The following is a 19990-nucleotide window of genomic DNA, read 5'->3' on the forward strand; positions in this document are numbered from 1 at the left end:
AACCAAGAACGCCATTATAATGCATAGATACATCCGAAAGACTGTTTTATGACGCTTCCTCCCTCTATTTGGCGCCCATTTGACTGGCCAGCCAAGTCTCATGTAGCTTCTTCTGTCTCTCCCAGTCCTTTCGAAGTTTCTTCGCACGACTCTTCGTAATCTCCTCCCCGGCAGCATCGCGAGTAGGGATACCATCTTCATCCCAGGCGCTGTACTCGTTGGTCCGGAACATCTCCAGGTGGCTTAGTTTGCCCTTCTCCAGTTTCTTGAGGGCTTCCTTCTCCTTGTTTTCTTTTTCAATCTGCTTCTGGCGCGCCCGCGCGGCCTTTTCCTCCCGAGCCTGGATCAGCTCTCGGGTAACAGGACGGACCAAGGCAGGAAGGTTCTCCCGGTCTTCCAGGTAGATGCCGAGATCGAACAGGTCGATGTCGCGAACGCGATCGCAGAGGGCCAGAATCTCCTTGCCCAGCGACTCAGATGGCTGGATAGAAGACACCTTCGTGCGGAAGTTCGAAAGAAGTTCAGCATAAGGTTTTGCGGATTCAGTCAGGTCCAGCTCTGGCACATCTCCCTTGCTCACAATCTCCGCGACAGTCTCCGGGGTGACTCCCTCCTTAGCCCGCGCAGCCTGGCGGAGCGAGTCACGCATGCTGGAGAGCGGATACAGGAAAGGCTTGGCTTCTTCAGGCACATCGATACCCGACCAGCCAATTTCCGTGCTGTCGGCGGTTGCGCTGCCATTCAACCCGAAGATATTGACCATCGAGGTCACCCACCGGGCGACAGCCTCGACGTCCTTGGGATTGAGTGTAGATTTGTCGGCGCTGTTGTATTTTGAGATCAGCTCTGAAATCGCCGACATCGCTCCCTGCGTATTGAAAGAGTCGCAGAGATGATCGAAAGTAGCTTTCTTCGCGGCCTCCAGAGCAGCAGGGAGAGTGGTGTCGGAGCCCGAGGTCTGGCCTGATAACGTTGCAGGATCCTTCATCTTGATGAAGAAATTGTTGACTTTGTCCTCCCAAGAATTTCCAGCACTGACGAGTTCCTCCGTGATTTCGACGCCGTCCCTCCACCCGCCGAGCAAGAAGACGATTCTGAGACTGCGCGGTGTCCACTCTTTCCTCTCCAGTGCCTCTCGGATTGTTGTGAAGTTCTTAAGCGACTTCGACATCTTTGACCCTTGAATCGATAGATGACCCATATGCAAGAAATAGTTCACCCACTGATCAGTGTGGGGGTGGCCATGGGACCAATAAGCCTCACTCTGCGCCAGCTCGTTGTCATGGTGGGGGAACGCTAGATCAACACCCCCCGAGTGGATATCCATCTGCTTGCCAAGCTTGGCCGAAGCCATCGCAGAGCATTCAATGTGCCAACCCGGCCTGCCCCGACCCCAGGAGCTCGTCCAACTGGGCTCACCCGGCTTCGACGCCTTCCAGAGAGCAAAGTCGGAAGCGGAACGCTTCTCCGTCGTCTTCTTGGTCAATGCGCCTTCTCCCTCCGCGACCAGCTTGTTATCGGATCGGCTCCAGGGCTCAAGCCGGGCATAAGGGTGTCCGGCATTCTCGAAAGCAGTGATATCGAAGTATACTGAGCCGTCGTCCGTAACGTAGCCAAACTTGTTCTCTACAATCTTCTCCACAAAGTCCGCAATCTCAGCGCCATACTCGGTGACCCTAGTCAACTCGTCGGGGTCAAGGACGTTGAGGTCGCGCATGTCCTTCATAAACCTCTCCTCGTACTTCTTCGTCAACTTCGTGAAGATAGAATGATCGTCCGCGTTGATCGAGGACGCCTTGAGCGAATCCAGATACGGGAGGAGAAGGTCCTGAGCATTTGTGTAGAAGGACTCGGCGAACCCCTTGGGGGTAGCGGCCTGGTCGAGGCTTTCCGCCTGCGCGATTACCTTCGCAGCTGATGCCACCGTCTTGATGTGCATCTTAACCTTTGCCTCGTCATCGCCCGCCTTCTCATTACCGGGTAAGGGTCCACCATTCAACACAGTCGCGTAGACCTTCTCCACCTCCTCTTGATACTGCGCCGGGGGCAGTTCGGGGTTCAGTAACGGAAGGTTCTTCTTCAAATAGGCGGTATATGCGTTTCGCGCAATGTCTAGGACTTCGGCGGTGATTGTAGGGTGGGCAGAAACGAATTCGTTGAAGAGATGCTGCTGGCGCGCTCGGAGGATGATCTAGATGTCACTGCATCAGCACAGTTGCTAAGGAGACCAATGGCACATGTAGAGCCTTGCATACCTTGTCATCGACATCTGTAATATTCATGATGAACTTCACATCGAAATGAAAGTAGTCGCGCATGATACGCCGAATGATGTCGGTGCTGACATAGTTCCGGGCATGGCCCAAATGTGCATCATCATAAACAGTCGGCCCACAAGCATACCAGGTCACCTTCTTGCCTTCAGGGTCAATAGGGATGAATGGATTCTTAGATCGCGTCAACGAATTCCAAATCTTCAGAGGTGGTAAGCGAGCTTTGGCCTCGGGATACTCTGTCGGTTGCCGCCATGGCGGCTGCTGGCGCGCGGTGGCCATTGATCTAGAAAAAATCAACAGAGGAGAAAAGAACGACAACCGGGCCTTCGAGGGATTCGCAAAAGAGGAGACCAAGAGTGAGGTACGAGAGAAGGATATGGGCATCAAGAACAGAGGAAAGAAGAGGGAGACGGGGATTTGGTACGACCACCTAAAACGAGGGGGAGGGGTTGAGCAATACCTACCTAATGTTTGACAAGTTACTCCGTACTCCGTTCACCTAACTGGGTGACTCATGGAGGCCTGGGGGCCTGAGGTTGGAATCCGGAACGGATAGGTCCAAGGCATGCAGCCAATCGGAGCCCAGCAGAATCCAGCAGTTGGTCGCCCTGACATCTAGCCCTGAGCCCTAAGCCCCGAGTATCAGCTGTTTCGGGTCTAGACGCATCGGAGATTCTCCAAAGCTTGTCGCCGCTGTAGTATAAGACTTTCAAGATGAGTGACGGATTGCTCCAGGATAGAGATATATCGGTCTAGCTCCTTTCTCAACAACCTCCTTACCCTCATCGCCGCTCCTCTGCGATTGCAGGCAGTCGCAATGGGCTCGCCATTCCTCAACCACCGCCTTCGGTCCGAGTTGGGCGACCTTGCTTTACTACATCTCCGCAGAGACCAGACCATCCCGACTATACTCAAACTAGAAGACGACGAAAACCAGGGTTACAAGGAGGGGAAAGTCACAAACACTCGTTTCGGGTCATTTCCGCACAGCACGCTTATAGACCAACCATGGGGATCGCAAATTGTCGCCTCCGTAGTAGACACAGGGTCCCGGGGTCGCAAGAATCAGTCGTCGAAGAAGCGCAAAGCGGATGACTTGGACACCCCGACATCGAACAAGGACGAGGCGCAATCTTCTCCTGGCACCCCCCGCGCGGCGGCCAGCGGTTTCCTTCATCTTCTATACCCTACACCGGAGTTATGGACCGCGTCGCTCCCGCATCGGACCCAGGTTGTCTACACACCAGACTACAGCTACATTCTGCATCGGCTCTGCGTTCGCCCCGGGAGCACAATTATAGAGGCTGGGGCTGGGAGCGGCTCCTTTACACATGCATCTGTCCGCGCAGTCTTCAACGGATACCCCTCCGAGGCACCCGCAGCTAAGAAAAGAAGGCTGGGCAAGGTCTGCAGTTTCGAGTTCCATGCACAGCGCGCACAACGAATCCGGGAAGAGATCCACGACCACGGCCTGGACGCACTGGTTGAGGTGACACATCGCGATGTTTACGAAGATGGATTTCTCCTCGGGGACCCGAAAACCGGCAAATCGCCCAAAGCCAATGCGATCTTCCTTGATCTGCCGGCGCCATGGCTTGCGCTCAAGCATCTCGTTCGCAGGCCCCCTTCGGGAGCGGAGTCGCCTCTCGATCCCTCTTCGCCGGTATATATATGCACGTTCTCCCCTTGTATCGAGCAAGTGCAACGGACGATCACCACACTTCGTGAGTATTCTTGGCTCTCGATATCAATGGTTGAGGTGAATCACCACCGGATTGATGTCAAACGCGAACGAACCGGATTAGACTGCGAGGGTGTCCGGGGCGCGACAGTCTTCCCCAAGTCGGTGGACGAAGCCGTCGCAAAGATGCGCGCCGTCGAAGAACACTCGAGAAGATTCCGCGAGTCCCTCCTTCAGGAGAGCGACGATGAAGGCACTGCCTCTGACAAACCGGCAGCGACCAAATCAGGAAAGACAGAAGTCGAAGAGAAATCCCTACAAGACATATCGCAGCATTCAGACACCACCGCAGCTCCATCATCAACCCCATCATACGATCTTGGCCGCCTGGTCCATCGCACCGAACCGGACCTGAAAACGCACACATCGTATCTCGTCTTTGCTATTCTACCCCGCGAATGGACAGAGGAAGACGAGCAAAGGTGCCGGCAGGCCTGGCCGGCTCAGAAGACTGGGGGTTCACCGGACGCGGGGAAGCCGAAAGGCAAAAAGCAATTAAAAAGGGAAGCGAAGGAGAAGGAGGTGCAGGAAGAGGCGCAAAAGTCAGAAGACGTCCCTGCGCGGCCCCAAGAAACCCAATCATAGTTTGGAATTGTCGCTATTGTGATATAATCTAGACGTTTGGAATACAAGATGAATGATCAGGACACTTCACGTATGCCATAAAAGCTGGAGGGTATGGAATGTATATATACAATGAGAACCAGTGCATAAGAGCATTGTACCTTGTGGGCGCAGCGCAAGAGTTACGAAGTTCAATCAGAATATGCCAATGCATTCGGGATATAGTATGGATGAGGAAACGGGCTTGGAAGTGTTGAGTGATGTAAAGATGGACAGAACCACAACCTCGTAGGAGCAGACATGAGACATGCATCCTGGAACATCTCAAACTTTCCTAATGATGGATAGTGATGCCTTAAAGGTTGTTCTCTGCCTTGAACTTGTCCCAGGCTTCGTTCAGGACACCAAAAACTGCCCCTGCGATCATACGCTGCTCGGTCGTGGCGTTGGTAGGAATCTAACTCGTCTTAGCTTGTGGTCTCTTCATCAATGCCGCAAAAGACAACATACCTTGTCAGGATGCACTTTGGCAATACCCTTCATGTACTGCACCTTGACTTTATTCGGCAGAATAAGCTCCGACATGTTGACCTTCTTCCAACCTGCTTCAGGCCACAGGACTGTGTCCAGGCTAGCGAGCAACGCGCGAAGGTTGTCCTGCTTCCCGCCCTTCCAGGCGTTCAGCCGTGCATCGACCCTCTCACTGAGGGCAAATTTCTCCTCGTCCGCGCGCTCGGCTGCCTGGTTGGCCGCTCGCAAACGGCTGACAGCCTCGGAGGATCCGCCCGTCGACAGCGAGCCACCTTGGAGGTCGTCCAGAGCCGACGGCTTCTTCGGAGCGGGTGCTGGCGGCCGCTTCGCCGGCGCAGGAGGTTTCTGTGCGGGTTTGCTGATACCAGCGGCTTTTTCGCATCTGTTCCGGCCTTGGATACTAGTACTTCCACCATGGCCGTTCTCGACCGCCTGTCTCCATACCTGAGCGGCATCAGCCCAGCGTTCCAATTGCTCCAAAGCTTCGGCCTTGCGCATCAAGGCTTTGCCATAGAAATCTTTCATTGACTTTGCCGCTTCACCGTTAGCGAGATCAATGGTCTCGGCTTCTCCCTTTGAAGGGCCGATCAGCTCCAGGATGGCGTCCGCATCACTGATGGCCACTTTCGGCTCCCCGACCTTCAAGGCTGTCATTGCACGGTTGCTGCGAATGACGATACTGATGGGATGCTTATCAGGGAGCATAGTGAGGGCAGAGGTGAAGGCATCGTGAGCTGCGGCATAGTCACCTCTTTTGTATGCCTCTGTACCTTTCTCACGATGCCGGTGAGTCGATATCAGACTTTCCTGTGACAATTGTGGAACAATTCGGGCAGGAGCCTTTGGCCGAACAGGAAGAGATTTTGATGGTGCAGGTGGCTTTGAGGATTGTGCTGGAGGTGGAGTGGGCCGCGATCGGTTGCCTGGCGGTAATTGTGCAGAAGAATCGAATAAATCCACATTGGCTTCAGGAGCGGATGGTTGTGCAGCAGGGCGTCTTCGCCGAGCAGGGCTAACATACGCTTGCGCCGTCTGCTCTTCAACCAGGTTTTTGGAGACACGGGACTTGGGATTCAGTGATTCGCTTCTCAACTGCTGCTGCATGAAAGAGGGTTGCGAGGTACGCGCCTCTCCAGCTGGGGAATGTTGGCTCCGTAGTCCATTGCTATTAGTTCGTTGCGAGGGCCTTTCGCTGACTCGAGATTGGTTACGAGACGGCTGGGGAGCAGCCCCAGGTTCAAGGAGAAGAGCCTCAGCTGTTAGGAGCTCGGGCTTCCTGTGGGAGGTTTCAGTAGCCTGATCGCTGTCAGTAGGCTGTGGCCAAGGCTCCTGACGGGCCGAAGCTTCTTTCAGCCACCGAGGCTGTGACTGATCATGATCTGAGTTGAACTCATTAACGACTTGCTGAACCTTTTTGCTCCCCTGTTTCCACAATGAATTCGCTGTCTTCAAGAAATTGTTACCAAAAGTGGCGGCGATTTGTGACGGATCTTTGCTTGTTGATGCTGGGGACCGATTGCTAGCACGGCTTTTCAACTGCTCTTCTTTCATCCAGGAAGGAATGTCACGGTTCTGTCTTGAGGTTCGCTCTCTGCTGTGTTCTTGATGGTCGAACTCACGATCGACGGCTGGTGTCCTACTTTTCGATTTCTGACGGGCTTCTTCATGCGCCTGTGTCAGAAGCAAACTCACAGCGGCTTGGACGTCAGTCCCAGACTCCGTCGCCCGCAGTGCCTGGCTGGCCTTGTCTGCGGGAAAGCCCATGTCTACAAGCTCTGCAATCGCTCGATCGGCACCACTAGACGGCTTGGGGGAAGGCGCATGATGCTCATGGATGGCCGGAGATGAGGGTTTCGGCGACGGCTCGGGTGCCGGGCGAGAGACCTCCGAAACTGGCTTTCCCAGCAAGCCGAGGAAATCATCGTCGTCGGTCTGAGCGGGCTCCGGGGTTGCTGTTGGCTTCGGCTTTAGCTGATTGAGACCAAAAGGATCATCGTCGACTTCGCTGAACGACATTCCAGCGATCTGGTGCTGCTGCTGAGCCGCCGCGGTAGACGCGCTCTGCGCGATCTGCGGCGAGGGGCTCGGGCTCGGGATCGGGAAGTTCGTCGAAGCATCTACCGGCGCAGAGGCGTCGAAAGCAGCAAGAAGATCATCCTCATCGGCGGAGGGAGCTCGTTGCGGTACAGGACTTGGTGTAGATGCAAAGGGATTCTTGCTCCCGGTTTTCTCCAAACTATCCCAGAACTGAGCATTTTGTCCGCCGTATTGTGATTCAAATTTGGACCTATTCTCTGCTTCCTTTCTGGCGCGCTCTTCTTGCAGCCTCTTCTGTTGCTCTAGGAGAGATAGTTTCTTATTCGCACTTGACGAACCAAAGGATACAAGATTTGCAAAGCTGTCGCTGTCCGGAGTCGCCGACTTAGGTGGTGGGTGAGAGGGGCCGGTGGCAGAGAGGGGGGTAGAACGGCCAGAAATGTTATTGCGCGTCACGGCAGGAAACGAGAATCCGGACCCCAGAGGCGGGGCCTTCTGAGTGTTCGTTGAAGAGTTGGATGTCCAACTTAACCCGTTCAGGTCGTCCATTGTGATTTCGTGAAGAGGAATGACAGGTGGAGCTTTGGAGGGGACGGAATTAGGAGTAGGATAGACGTAGAAGCAAGCGTTCCATGATCTGATTTCACCATCGAATGCCACCAGGGCCGGGTGAGCTGATTGGACACGAAGTGAACAGGAGTCTGCCTCGCAGACAGCGTGTTTTCCTACCTTCACCAACTGTCTCCTAAAGTCGCTGTCAATTGTCCCCTGTAGATTGAGATACCCGAAATTGTGGCTGAGGTTAGTGAGGTGGCTGCGCAGCGGTCGATTGTGGCTGAGACAATCACGTAGGTATGATACCGGGCACTTTCTTGTACGGAGTACGGAGTAACTTACTCCGTTGTCTTTGGCGTTACCATGCTGCACCAAATTACCGTGTGTACTACCTTTCCTTACGTATGGCTCAGCAGTCCCTCCTCCGTATTAGCAGATCCTACCTTAGCGAATAGCGACTGATTCGATTTAAACCTTTCAAGAGGGCCTCGATTCACTCTATTATTAATAACAACCTGCGACACAAGATGCTCATCTAAGCTTCCAAGGAAGGTTCTCTCAAAACCCTGGGCCTAGGGCATCGCTTGATGATGAGGTGTGGAGAGTTGTAGACGCCAGCGGTACGGACATACCTACATGGATATTTGATCAGACATGCCATAGGGACTATTGACTAGGACAATGCGATTATGATCAGATCACCAGAGAGGCTGAGAAAAAAAGAAGCCCCATCGCCAACCCCTTTATTTGGCATCGCAAAGTGCTCAATTGCCAGCTCATGGTGCGTTCCAACCTAAAAGCTCAGGTACCATGGTACACCATGATACTATCAGAGTCAGATCTGGCAAAAGGACAGGTGACGCTGGAGACGCTTGACAGGCCAGGTCCCACTTTCAGTTGCCAGTACGCACTAAGGACTATACAGTGCGGGATCAGCAGTACTCCGTACACAGAGTTTGTAATGGTCTCCAGAGTAATGGTGGATCGAATCACAACTTACGGAGGACGGAGAACAGCTCAATTTTTACTCTCAGAGGCATCTCATTGGCTGTCAGGTAGCCAATAGGCGAACGCTAGTGTGGCTCTCTGAGACTGTGAACATTCTTGAGAGAGTACGAAATACAGATTATTGAATGGAGACATTTGTGCAAAGCCGGGAACGGCTTGTGCTGCCAGTTGTCTGTCTGCCACCATCATGTTCCATGCACTGACTACTCCGTACTGCAAAGTACGTCCAGCAGCTTGAAAGAGAGTGGACAACTCCGACACTAAGACTAGAATGGATACCCTGGTGTGATATGGCAGATGTTCCTACATTAGACTCGGTCTGCATGGATCACGCAATTTGATTACCAATGGTTTTATACCGACTTTGACGCGTCCAGAAGCATTTACATGCTTCCATATTGACTCAGCTAATAGAGAGGAGGTTCGCAATTGTTGCCGACAACAGAAAAGCCGTGCCTGGCAGAGTACAAACTATCGTTCTAACATGTTTCATGTTTTCGGGATGGACTTTCGCAGTGTTAGTCAACAATGGCAGGTTGAACTATGGCCAATCAATGGCGGGGGTAACAGACTTAAACAAGAACACCGGCGCGAGGCTGAAGCAAGTCAATCCGGGGTTTTCCCCTTTTCACCAAACACTAAAATCAAGCCCGTCCATTCGGACTCGATTCCCCTCAGCAGTAAGACGGCTGATTTACCTATTTGATATGGAAGGTTCTGACAGCGCTTAGCCTCTGAGGGGTGAATCTGAGCCGACGGAGAAGCAGGTACTGAGAAGCACATGCAAGTCGAAACAACCCCTCAGGCAAAAGCCAAATGAAACTCTTGGGCAATAATTGACAAATAAACTTGAAACCCAGCAGTCCCAGCAGTATGGCCAGGATCGTGTCTCCCGCGCTAATCTTGACGCCGGTGCGTTGAGGTTTAAAGAGGGGCCGTAAAGCGAAGAATAGACCATCTATATTAGTCTGTTAGTCCTGTTAGGCCTTATCACATATCAAAGTGGCCTGCCTTTGTACATGGTCTCTGTCGGATTCTTATTCATAAACCGGATGGTTACAAGGAGAGCTACACCTCACTCAACCTATTCCAGAATTACTTAAACAACATATAAATCGAATAAAGATACAAAATGAATGGTACAATATATGCCGCTATACGGAGTTACTGTGTAGTCCGTTCTCTAGAATTTACAGTCTATGGCCCGCCATCTGAGCTCTCAGTGGGTCTGCTGAACAGTGGGCCTCGGCCGTGAAGTCGAAGCATGATCATCAGGATCAAAGTAAACGCAAGGATATTATTGTTTGCCACTCATCCAGTCTAACGTGTGGAGATGATGAGCTACTCTTGTTGACAATAATGGTAGCAACAAGAAGAATAAAAAGGAAAATGCAAGTATTGATTACTTGGCCCGTAGCCAGTGGCGTCAAGTATTTGTGGGGCTTGCAATTTGCCTATAACAATGGGATTTTTGTCTCTCGGTAGTCAGTCTCTCACGTAGATAGTTAGTTGTTATTTATATGTAGGTCTGCAGGATATACGGAGCTACTGAGGACATGTGTCAAGACTAAGAAGCATAGGGTGCGAGATGGTAACGATGATAACACATCAGCCACCGAAAATGGAAGAGCTGGAAAAATAGTCTAAGGATCCGGACCGGCCAGAAATCTAGATCCGCTTTCCGTACCCTTGGGGCGAAGGGGAAGTGAGAAAAAAGATCCGGACCGGTTTGAATGGCGAATGACTCCTGAATCCTGACCCATATCTAGATAGATAGCCCAAATACGTGCCGTAAATGAATAATAAACCATTCTTCTCGGCCTTGTCCACCTGGCTGTCCGTGCTCGTAACAACCCCCCTTGTTGTCGCTAAACTGTTGTGGGTAAAAGTAAGTGAGATACTCTGCACTAATGGCGGAAGTAGTAAAAGTAACCTAATAAGGTGTACAATGCATACCTTTAATAAATTCTTGCTGTACTACGAGTACTCTGTTGTACTTTGTACAGTACCTTCTACTGAGCGAAACAAGATACTTGTTACACTGTCATCGATAGTTGCTATAAGTACTACTTAGTCACCTTATTCGAGGTCGGTACTCAGAAGTAGCAGGTGGATAGCATATAGCATAATATGGAGTGTAGTAACACTTTCCGCGGGGTTAATTACTCCGGCAATAGTACAATAACTGAGCTACAAATGCATCAATTATCAACATTGGAGTCTGCGTACTTCGGACAGGTAGTAAGATTGAATTCATCTTTCATCTACAAAGTAACGCCAGCGTAAAATTCTGTATCCTTTTGAGTTTCTCCTTACTCCGTAGTATGCACCTTTAACTTGGGTCTTGCGCGGGGCAGAAAAAATCACCCCTCTTCCTGTTGAGAGTCCAAGTGCAAAAGATGAATGAAAAGGATCTCTTTGATCATCAAGAACATTACCTTAAGCTGCCGCGAACTCTGCTGGATGCCTCCTGAGTTCGTCTTTCTGCCCTACTCCCTTGTGCTCTTCTGCGAAATTGCAAAGCTCTCCACCAGTCCACCTCCCGAGTCCCAATTCCCATGGTCGAATACGGTGATTGCACGTTCACAAGTGCTAGTCCTGAATGGTGCTAGATAGAATGATCAATATCGTACCTAAAGTTCTCCGAGTCCCCTTAATCACGCCAAATTCTCGTTCAAAAAAGGTCCAGTTGCCCACCGGCCCCGCTTGATTATTACTAGTATTATCATTTTTACTCCGTATCTATTTGATTTATATTTCTCGGGTCCTCCTGTGCCTTTAATTCATCTCGTTATTATTTTTATTATTATAATTATTTCTATTCCCGTACTAATAATATCTGTTTATTTACTGTTACTTTTTCGAAATTGAATTTTCCTTCCGAGGGGAAAAACAGCGAGGGGCCGCAACTCGTCCACCAACTCTCAGCCAAACCAGCGACAAGCTCTCAAAACAAACGCTGCCTCCGTGTCTCCAGGTATCGGCCGCAGATCATTATTCGATGTGCACTGTCTCCTTTCGCCTTCAGTGAAATTTGGCCGATCTCTGTCTTGCGCTTCTTGCTTTCTCGAAAGTCAACCTCACTCTAGATACTCTCTTGTCTAATTCCTTCCCACCAGTGTTCGCTCCCTCTCTTCTGGAGACACTAGACGACGACTGTCCGGATTCCTCATCGGCCATCGACAACCAACCTCCTGTACCTCTATTCGCCATGGGTCTCTTCAAGCGCAAGGACTCGAAGAACTCCATTCAGAGCGATAAGGATGAGCAGGATTCTTTCGCTTCTGTCAACAGTGCTCGCACCTCGAATGCATCGTTGAGGTCCCCCGGATACAAAGGAAGCGGACTGCCAACTTCGATCCCAGAGCTTCCAATCGCCAGGCCCCCGGATCCGGCATTGGACCCTGCAGCCTACCTTCGAAGCATTCATGCTGTCCGTGAGCGGTCTCGCATCATTTTCGACAAGGCAAAGAAGAATAGATTGAATCACTTCGATGTCGATATGACCAAATTCAAGGCAACAGCTTCATATATTGTGTCAATCATCAAAGTACGCGCCTTCTCTTCGTCCTCTAAACCTTTGGTGCTTGAATCATAGTTAACATTGACCTTTTCCTCAGAGAGACTATGCGCCGGATTATTCGTCCATCCCACCCCACGGTCGCTGGCAGCATTTTGACGTTGGCGGGAGGCCCCGTGTGAATCAATTGCTTCAGTCTTGGCCTAGCACAATCGATGCGCAGGAACGGACACGGCGTCTGATTGACCTTTTCGTGGTCTCCGTCCTTCTTGATGCTGGTGCAGGCACGAAGTGGTCGTACAAATCAAAAGAATCCGGCAAAATTTATTCTCGGAGCGAGGGATTAGCGGTAGCCACTCTGGAGATGTTCAAGAGCGGCTTGTTCAGTAGTGATCCCACGGAACCATGCCAGGTCGACGGTGCGGGCCTAAAGAAGATCACAGTGGAGGTATTGGCTAGAGGAATGCAACATTCTGAACATAATCCACTGGCAGGGCTTGAAGGACGCGCTGGACTGCTGATGAGGCTGTCCGAGGCCCTGAACAACCAGGAGTTCTTTGGCGTAGACGCTCGGCCGGGGAACATGCTCGGTAAGTTTTCCTGCTGTTCAGATCCGTGAGCGAACTATTTGGTAACGTTGTGTGCGTCTAGACTACTTGCTTTCTCATCCATCAACGCTTGCCTCGTCTGTACCCATTGTTCCCATCACCACATTGTGGACGGTCCTCATGGATGGATTCGCGTCAATTTGGCCGCCTTCAAGAACCCAGGTTGATGGGGTTTCTATCGGAGATGCTTGGGTCTGCTCAAGCATGCCCCAATCGCCTCCTGCACAACCCTGGGAAAGCATCGTACCCTTCCATAAACTTACGCAATGGCTTTGCTACTCAATCATGGTACCCATGGCAAAGTTACTGAACATCCACATCGCTGGCAGCGACCTCCTCACTGGACTTCCTGAATATCGAAATGGCGGCCTCCTCATTGATATGGGGTTGTTGGCTCTCAAAGATGCCGACCTCCAGCGCGGCATCGCAGCATACAAACAGAACGCTCAGATCAAGGGCCAGCCAAACGTGGAGGTAGTCCCGCTTTTCGCGGCCGATGATGATGTGGTAGTTGAATGGCGTGCCGTTACCGTCGGCTTCTTGGATGACCTTCTCATGGAAGTGAACAATCAACTGGGATTGAGAGGCGAGGAACAATTGACCCTTGCACAGATGCTCGAAGCGGGCTCATGGAAGGTACGTACCTAGAAGTTGAAGTCTCCCCTGGCAATCAATTTTCTAACGGATTCCGTACAGGGTGGCCGTGAAATAGCAGAGGTCTCCCGACCAAACACCAAAGAACCTCCGATTATGATTCTCTCCGATGGCACGGTGTTCTGAGCACACGCATACATTCGCGACCCTTCCCACACCCGCCAGCTTCTAGTCTCCACAGCTGATGGCTTGCGTAGCCTTGACGACTTCTTGATGACCTGACCAGATGCTTTACGTCTTCTATCCCCCTGACTTGTTTGTGCATACGCACTTCCGTTATGTGTGTATTAGCTTCGGTGAAGCTACCTTACCTATATATATTTCTGCTTCTCGTCTAGATACATTTCTGACCATGTTATGACTATGTTTTGTGTGCCCTTTCTTTTCATGGTGGACATGGGTAAAAGCACTGACGATGTTACGGCCTTTGCCTGGTTTTCCTACTCCGTCTTCATATTGAACTGAATTGGATGCTTCAAGGACCGTTGCAATGAGCAGTTAGGCGCTCAGAATTTTCTGAGATGTTCAGAGAAAAGAACATCATCAGTCTGTCTTGAAATCAACCAGGGTTTTCTTCTCCCGCGCCAATAGGGGCATTCCGTGGAGGTGAAATGTGTAGGTGGGAATCTACATCACTCCACTAGTGATTGGAATCCGATTCAATGATTCAACAGAAAAGAAAAAAAGTTGAGTTCTCTGATCTATAAAGCTAGACGGTAAAGCCCTGAGGAACAGACTGCGCTTTATTCTGTTCTCTGGTCTCTGTAATGTAGTGCACGTGACTAATTCGGATCATCGTTGACCCAAACGAAATGACGCCGACGCAATGACGGAGGCCTGGCTGTCCCCCCATCTCCATCAGCCGATAATCCGAAGACCCATTTGTCTCGTTCATCCCGTACACAAAGTCCAGTTGCACATATGTATATGAGGAGCCTACAGAACCCGCACCTCACACGATAGCGCTGCAGGTTTCCCATTCTTCAAGCAAACTTGATACCCGTGAATTGCGGGGCACTAGTATCAACCTAGTGCAGCGCATCGGAAGAGTCTAAGAATCAAGAATGGATCAACGTAAGAAGAAGAGAAAGGTGCTGTTGATGGGGAAGAGTGGTTCTGGGAAATCATCTATGCGTTCCATCATATTCAGCAACTATGTCGCAAAAGATGTACGGCGGCTTGGGGCTACCATTGATGTGGAGCACAGCCATGTCAAGTTCATGGGGAATTTGACTCTCAATCTCTGGGATTGTGGAGGGTAAGTTGGCGCCTTTCTGAGCTCTTAGAGGTTGGTCAGGTAGCTAATGCACACATCACGAGTCAACAGGCAAGATGCGTTCATGGAGACCTATCTCGCCTCGCAACGAGGGAATATCTTTTCTGACGTCGCGGTCCTGATCTATGTGTTCGACATTGAATCGCGGGAAGTCGAACGCGACCTCGACACATACAACGCCATCATCAGTGCCCTGAAGGAGTACAGTCCCAATGCACATGTTTTCTGCCTAGTGCACAAGATGGATCTCATCCAGGCTGAGCATCGCCAGCGAATCTACGAGGAACGCTCCGCGCTGATCCGGAGCCGCTCGGAACAGTTCGCAATCGATACCTTCGGCAGCAGTATCTGGGATCAGTCTCTCTACAAGGCATGGGCAGGGATCGTCCATAAGCTCATCCCGAACCTTACCGTTATCGAACGGTTTCTCACCGCGTTCGCGAAGAGAATCGATGCAGAGGAGGTCATCCTCTTCGAGCGCTCGACCTTCCTCACCGTGACCTCTGTCTCGTCCGAGATCGGTGACATGAATCCCATCTATGATCGGCACGAGCGCCTCTCAAATATCATGAAGGCTTTCAAGCACTGCGCTGCCCGTAATACGCACACAACACCTGCCACAGCCGGTTTTCTGGTCATGCACACCAAGACCCCGCAGTTCAACGTCTTCCTCGGCCGCTTCACGGACAATACATATATCTTCATGGTTGTCCCGCCAGGCGAAGCAGCGTACAACTGCGCCGTCCTGAACACCATGTTGGCCCGGGAAGGCTTCTCCAAAGCCGCGGCGGCAGGCTACGGGGATGGGTTCCCGCTCCCAGCATCGGACCCTCCAGAAGCGAATATGGCTAATGGTGTCACTGCTTGAGCTAGCACGCTCAATCCGCACGCAGCCAGAGTAGGTCTGTAGCTTCTGATACGGAAAACGGTGATCAAGCCCAAATCTGGCTCATGCCTAAGCGCTGCGAAGCGAACAATACAGCTACACCTGGTATGCCCAAAAGAACTGGGATGACGGCGTTCTGGTTGAGAGTGATGCGTTTTCTTTTCTGTATAAGATACCCAAATCGTGGCATTTCTTTCGTAAGAACAATTGCCAATCTTCCTCGAATTAAAATCACATTTATCGTCGAACATATTTGCATATTGGTATACCTTTTCTCTTTAGCCTCCAGATGAGACCAGTCGAAGGCTTGGCATACGGCCACGCGAGCTCTTGCTCAAATAGGGTTGAACATCATCTGAAACCTGCTGTTTAAAGGGGTAAATAAAATAGTTCGGAGTATAATCATTATTGAGGGTGCAGCAGCTGTACACTGGGAACAGGCTCTACCCGCCACCCGACAACTTGGCCTGGGACAGTAAAGAAAGAAAAATGTCTATTTGAGCTAACACGACGCTTGAGATCATTGAACATCGGGCATACGGACAGCGATATCGCCAGACTGCGTAATGTATCGAACCCAAGGAAGGGAGGGGTATTGCAACTGCAACAAAGGATCAGATCAGCATTTGATCCCTAACCAACAGGGTGCCGAATCAACTGGACATACCTTGGGCTCTGTGATCTTCAGGTACCGCACTTGGATACCACTAGTGGTGAAATAGGGAATTTCGAACTTGACGTTGATGGGCCGCTTGGCTTTACCTTGCCCGGTGCCGCCCATGCTGCCTCCGAAGCCTCCGGTCATGCCTCCGCCGTGCTCGTCGTCGCCCTTGACAGATGGCAGGCCGAGTTCGGCGCGCATGAGGAACTCCTTCCCTCCACCGAATTGCTTGATCTTCCAGATGATCGCTGATTTTTCGGGCGCGTAATGGACGCTTCCGATGTTGGTGCGGAACCGGGGAGAGTCTGCGTCCTCTGGGACGGGGACGAGAATTTCTACATTGTTTGCAGTGCTGCGACGCTTGAATTGTGCTTTGGCCTTTCACAGGGAGTCAGTCCAATGCTCCCATAGGGCGTTTTGAATTCCGTGGAACCCTTACCTTCAACATATATTCAATTCGGGAGCCCGAATGTGATTCAACCAGGCACTCTACCCAGATTAGAGGCTTGACCTGCGTGTTGAGACGGTAGCTCATAAGCTCGAACTCCCCATCCGGCGGAATAAAGCTAATAGTCCGGTCGTTCTCAAATCTGGAAAGTCGGACACACTGATGGAATTTGACATCCTCCATTTCGACCGCCTTTCCTCGTGTAGCGCGGCCAGTCGTTTCGAACATAACCTTGTCGTTGAGACCTAACCGCAGCTCTGGCATACCGCTCAGGTAACACTTCATTTTGATAGCACCCAGGATCTCCGAGCGCAATACGTTTCCGGACGCCGATACCAGGAGATTGAGAGATTCAACAACATCAAGGAAAACTTCGTTCTTGCGATAGCGAATGCCCTCGCTTCGCCAGGAGACGGCATTTGTGACGGCAATAGGCGGTCGGGCTTGAATCTCAAGCTTGTGTGACTCTTGTGTTATATATCTGGGGTGAGGAACAGCACATAATCAGTTTCTGGTCCTATGCAATCCACAACGGCTGACCCAGCCACTCACTCTTGCAGGATCTTGCTCTCTGTTGTCTGCGGGTAGCCAAAGTCCATCATCTCGTCCAGCAGCTCGTAAATGATGACGAAGTTGTCGCGAATACTCTCTTCCTCCAGGACCTTAAAATATTCTGTAAAGACTTCCACAATCTTGTGGAGAAAGAGGAGGATCTCGGTGGCATTGGTATTTCTCTTGGTTAGGGCGAGGATGTAGAGATTGCTGTGACGGATGTAGAGATACTAGAGCGAAGTCACCATGTCTCAGCACTTTTTCACTAGACAATCACAGAAAAGTAACACAGCCATATCCGACACTCCCTGTGTGCCCTCGAGCCAAAGTAGCTGGTTCGAATAGGGGAGGAGGTGCGTTGCGGGGAGCGGCGAAAGCTCCGAAGGCCATGCAGTGCAGGTTTCGCATGGGTCTCACATACATTGATTCCTTCATGGGAGAAACATGGAGGGACGGCGGAGCTTTCTTCTTCGGCTTCGCTAAGGAGTATGGGGAACTTCTCGACTGCGGACATGGGAATGTCTCCACGGTAGTTGCGGGCTAAAAGGGTCTACTCGAGCTTATTAGTTTTGCGTGTTCTAGACCTGTGGAGAAATAAGGATACTAAGGCGCATTGCTCACCTTGCCCTTTAGGTCCAAGAAGAATACGGCGGACGCCATTGTGCAGGCAAAGAGAGTGGTGGATAGGCGATAGTGTCAGGGAATCAGTGGGAACGGGTTTCAACTGAATAGGCCAGCGAGTCCAATATGCCACATTCTGCTCTCAGGGGTCAAAGATTCGTCAAGGGTACGCTTTCAAAGCGCTAAGCTATAAAGGACCAGCCAAGCAGAACAATGAACCCGATGATAGCAAAATTCGAGGGAAAGCGAGGCCAGGAGATCGATGCAAGACAAGATGATGCCCATTTGGGGTCAAAAGTCCAGCCCGTCAACACCTTAATCTTCAGGAACCCAAATCTCAGCCCCACGCCAAGTCCCGAAGAAGCTTAGCGGCGCTCCTTGGGAAAAGGTTTATATTTCGTCTCTACGGACCTTGCTTTTTTTCTCTTTTCTTTTTCCTTCTCTACGCTCCCAATAGACAGTGCAAGGCAGCATAAATTGCTTCATGCGATTTCTGCGGCTATTGTAACATTTTGTTCACAATGGTCTGCAGGCCTCCATAGTTGACTTGCGATACAGAGGTGCGAAGACTAGAATCGTAATGAGGGTTCCATAAGAGCTGGCCGGGTATTTTACTTACTGTTACTCGGGCGGTGTCAGAGGAACCGTACATTCCTTGCAATTTAAATCGATCTTGATGGTTTCCGTGGATGATCTTTCGTATAACGAAGTATATTCGAGGACGAAGAGCTCTGGTATTTGCAGTGATATAACACAAGTCATAATAAAAGTACATACGGTCGAAGAAATAGAGCCCCCATGACATTCAATGACCATCCGAGACGGAGACAGAAAGGAAAACAAAAGGAAACAACGCCCTGATAATGCTCCTGCGGCCATTTCCCAGTAACGAAATCCCGATTTTAAGCTGTCGTCTTAAGACCCAGAGGTTCTAATACCCGCTCTCGTGCCACCTTGTTGGCGACGTGTCCGCCCCTCTCAAGGGCAATAGCACCGATAATTGCATACATGGTATGGGCAAGCACAAGTTCGATTCCAGAGCTGGCGAGGTTGTTTGGCTGGAAGAAATAGCCCGTGTCAGCAGGTACGCGGTCAATCACTTGGAAGGGCGAATATGAGCAAAAACTGTAAGAGGCACCAATCTCACCTTTCGAGGACTCCACCTCAGGACCTTCTGTAACTCATACTTCTGCGCGAGCTCTGCAAGCTTCGGCTTGCTTGTGAGGATGCTCTTCGTGCTGGCCGAGAGGTTCTTTAGGCCTTCCAAGGCCGGGTGGGCAAAGGGCTCGCGACCGAAGGAATCTGGAGTGGTAGAGCTGCTGGCATTTCCGGGGTTCTGCACTAAAGCCAGAGAGGCCTGTAATTGCACAATCCGTTTCCCTATTGCAACAGCAGAATTAGTCTCTTGCGAACTACCGTCTCATCCAACGGATGGGAATCCAGTATGCGCACCCAGGAAGGCCAAACGATCATTGAAGCCTCTTCGTCCTTGATCAAAGCTCTTATGTGTCACAGCCAGCCACTTCACCTCCTCCGAGAGAACCTTGTCGCCATCGGCGCCCAGCATGCGAATGTAGAATTGGTCGAGAGTTTTCGGGTCCGAGTTGACGGGATATTCCCGTCTCTTGGAGTTGAATCGGAGACTAAACGGAGCCTTTGCACTTGGAGGGGTATAGGACCATCGCGGCTTATTGGCAACGTCGGCCGGTGCTTGCTCGGTTGCTGTCGACAAACCGCGCCTGGCGATGACTGTAACACGTCCAGCGGTCGTGCTGGGACAGGCGAAGCGACATGTAGAGCAAAGAGCGGTCCTGGCCGCTCGGACGGATGTCAAAGATGCCATTGTCCCCGCAAAATGAAGTCCCCGGGTTGTGGAAACTGTAAAATGTAGCAATCAACCTGTCCGGTTCTTTTTGTAGCGATAATCCAAGAAAAGTAGGAGTTGCAGATGGAAGAATTCGGAGATGCGGCGCTAGTCCTGAAATGGATAGCGTGGGTAGGGTCAGTAAAGAGTTATCGGATCTTCAGTAAAGAGTTATCGGATCTTCAGTT

The 19990-nt window shown here is 51.1% G+C and overlaps 7 protein-coding genes across 7 annotated transcripts; 3 read left to right on the forward strand and 4 right to left on the reverse strand.

The window, feature by feature from the left end:
* Nucleotides 1-64: 64 nt before the first annotated feature.
* Nucleotides 65-2555, reverse strand: AFUA_5G09610 (cysteine--tRNA ligase; the record flags this gene model as incomplete). The annotated part of the gene is made up of 2 exons (XM_748585.1): nucleotides 65-2191; nucleotides 2256-2555. 2 exons carry the CDS (start codon nucleotides 2553-2555, stop codon nucleotides 65-67), a joined length of 2427 nt encoding a protein of 808 aa, XP_753678.1.
* A 538-nt stretch (nucleotides 2556-3093) lies between these two features.
* trm61 (tRNA 1-methyladenosine methyltransferase subunit GCD14) lies at nucleotides 3094-4602 on the forward strand (the record flags this gene model as incomplete). The annotated part of the gene is made up of 1 exon (XM_748584.1): nucleotides 3094-4602. One exon carries the CDS (start codon nucleotides 3094-3096, stop codon nucleotides 4600-4602), a length of 1509 nt encoding a protein of 502 aa, XP_753677.1.
* A 334-nt stretch (nucleotides 4603-4936) lies between these two features.
* Nucleotides 4937-8490, reverse strand: AFUA_5G09630 (UBA/TS-N domain protein; the record flags this gene model as incomplete). Its single annotated transcript, XM_748583.2, has 3 exons — nucleotides 7879-8490; nucleotides 5092-7786; nucleotides 4937-5038 (listed from the first exon to the last, which is right to left on the reverse strand). The coding sequence occupies exons 2-3, from the start codon at nucleotides 7696-7698 to the stop codon at nucleotides 4937-4939; spliced, it is 2709 nt and encodes a 902-aa protein (XP_753676.1). The 5' UTR covers nucleotides 7699-7786; nucleotides 7879-8490.
* A 2891-nt stretch (nucleotides 8491-11381) lies between these two features.
* Nucleotides 11382-13620, forward strand: AFUA_5G09640 (URC4/urg3 family protein; the record flags this gene model as incomplete). The annotated part of the gene is made up of 4 exons (XM_748582.2): nucleotides 11382-12262; nucleotides 12333-12822; nucleotides 12884-13476; nucleotides 13537-13620. The coding sequence occupies exons 1-4, from the start codon at nucleotides 11924-11926 to the stop codon at nucleotides 13618-13620; spliced, it is 1506 nt and encodes a 501-aa protein (XP_753675.1). The 5' UTR covers nucleotides 11382-11923.
* A 938-nt stretch (nucleotides 13621-14558) lies between these two features.
* On the forward strand, nucleotides 14559-15638 carry AFUA_5G09650 (Rag GTPase GTR1; the record flags this gene model as incomplete). The annotated part of the gene is made up of 2 exons (XM_748581.1): nucleotides 14559-14752; nucleotides 14822-15638. The coding sequence occupies 2 exons, from the start codon at nucleotides 14559-14561 to the stop codon at nucleotides 15636-15638; spliced, it is 1011 nt and encodes a 336-aa protein (XP_753674.1).
* Nucleotides 15639-16176: 538 nt separating this feature from the next.
* On the reverse strand, nucleotides 16177-18214 carry AFUA_5G09660 (AP-1 complex subunit mu; the record flags this gene model as incomplete). The annotated part of the gene is made up of 6 exons (XM_748580.2): nucleotides 17939-18214; nucleotides 17739-17867; nucleotides 17318-17547; nucleotides 16757-17246; nucleotides 16324-16695; nucleotides 16177-16257 (listed from the first exon to the last, which is right to left on the reverse strand). The coding sequence occupies exons 1-6, from the start codon at nucleotides 17975-17977 to the stop codon at nucleotides 16177-16179; spliced, it is 1341 nt and encodes a 446-aa protein (XP_753673.1). The 5' UTR covers nucleotides 17978-18214.
* Nucleotides 18215-18390: 176 nt separating this feature from the next.
* Nucleotides 18391-19867, reverse strand: AFUA_5G09670 (mitochondrial 54S ribosomal protein mL57). Its single transcript, XM_748579.2, has 3 exons — nucleotides 19391-19867; nucleotides 19086-19318; nucleotides 18391-18996 (listed from the first exon to the last, which is right to left on the reverse strand). Exons 1-3 carry the CDS (start codon nucleotides 19779-19781, stop codon nucleotides 18841-18843), a joined length of 780 nt encoding a protein of 259 aa, XP_753672.1. The 5' UTR covers nucleotides 19782-19867; the 3' UTR covers nucleotides 18391-18840.
* Nucleotides 19868-19990: the final 123 nt, after the last annotated feature.

The sequence above is a fragment of the Aspergillus fumigatus genome, chromosome 5 (genome assembly GCF_000002655.1).
Source record: "Aspergillus fumigatus Af293 chromosome 5, whole genome shotgun sequence".
NCBI classification, from domain to species: Eukaryota; Fungi; Ascomycota; class Eurotiomycetes; order Eurotiales; family Aspergillaceae; genus Aspergillus; species Aspergillus fumigatus.

What these genes read in the sequence shown, in the direction of transcription:
- AFUA_5G09670 (XM_748579.2), bottom strand. Translation starts at nt 19,781, where the DNA reads ATGGCATCTTTGACATCCGTCCGAGCGGCCAGGACCGCTCTTTGCTCT. An exon ending in TGATCGTTTGGCCTTCCTGG is followed by an intron (nt 19,319 to 19,390) that starts GTGCGCATACTG and finishes CTGTTGCAATAG; the next exon opens with GGAAACGGATTGTGCAATTA. An exon ending in TGAGGTGGAGTCCTCGAAAG is followed by an intron (nt 18,997 to 19,085) that starts GTGAGATTGGTG and finishes TATTTCTTCCAG; the next exon opens with CCAAACAACCTCGCCAGCTC.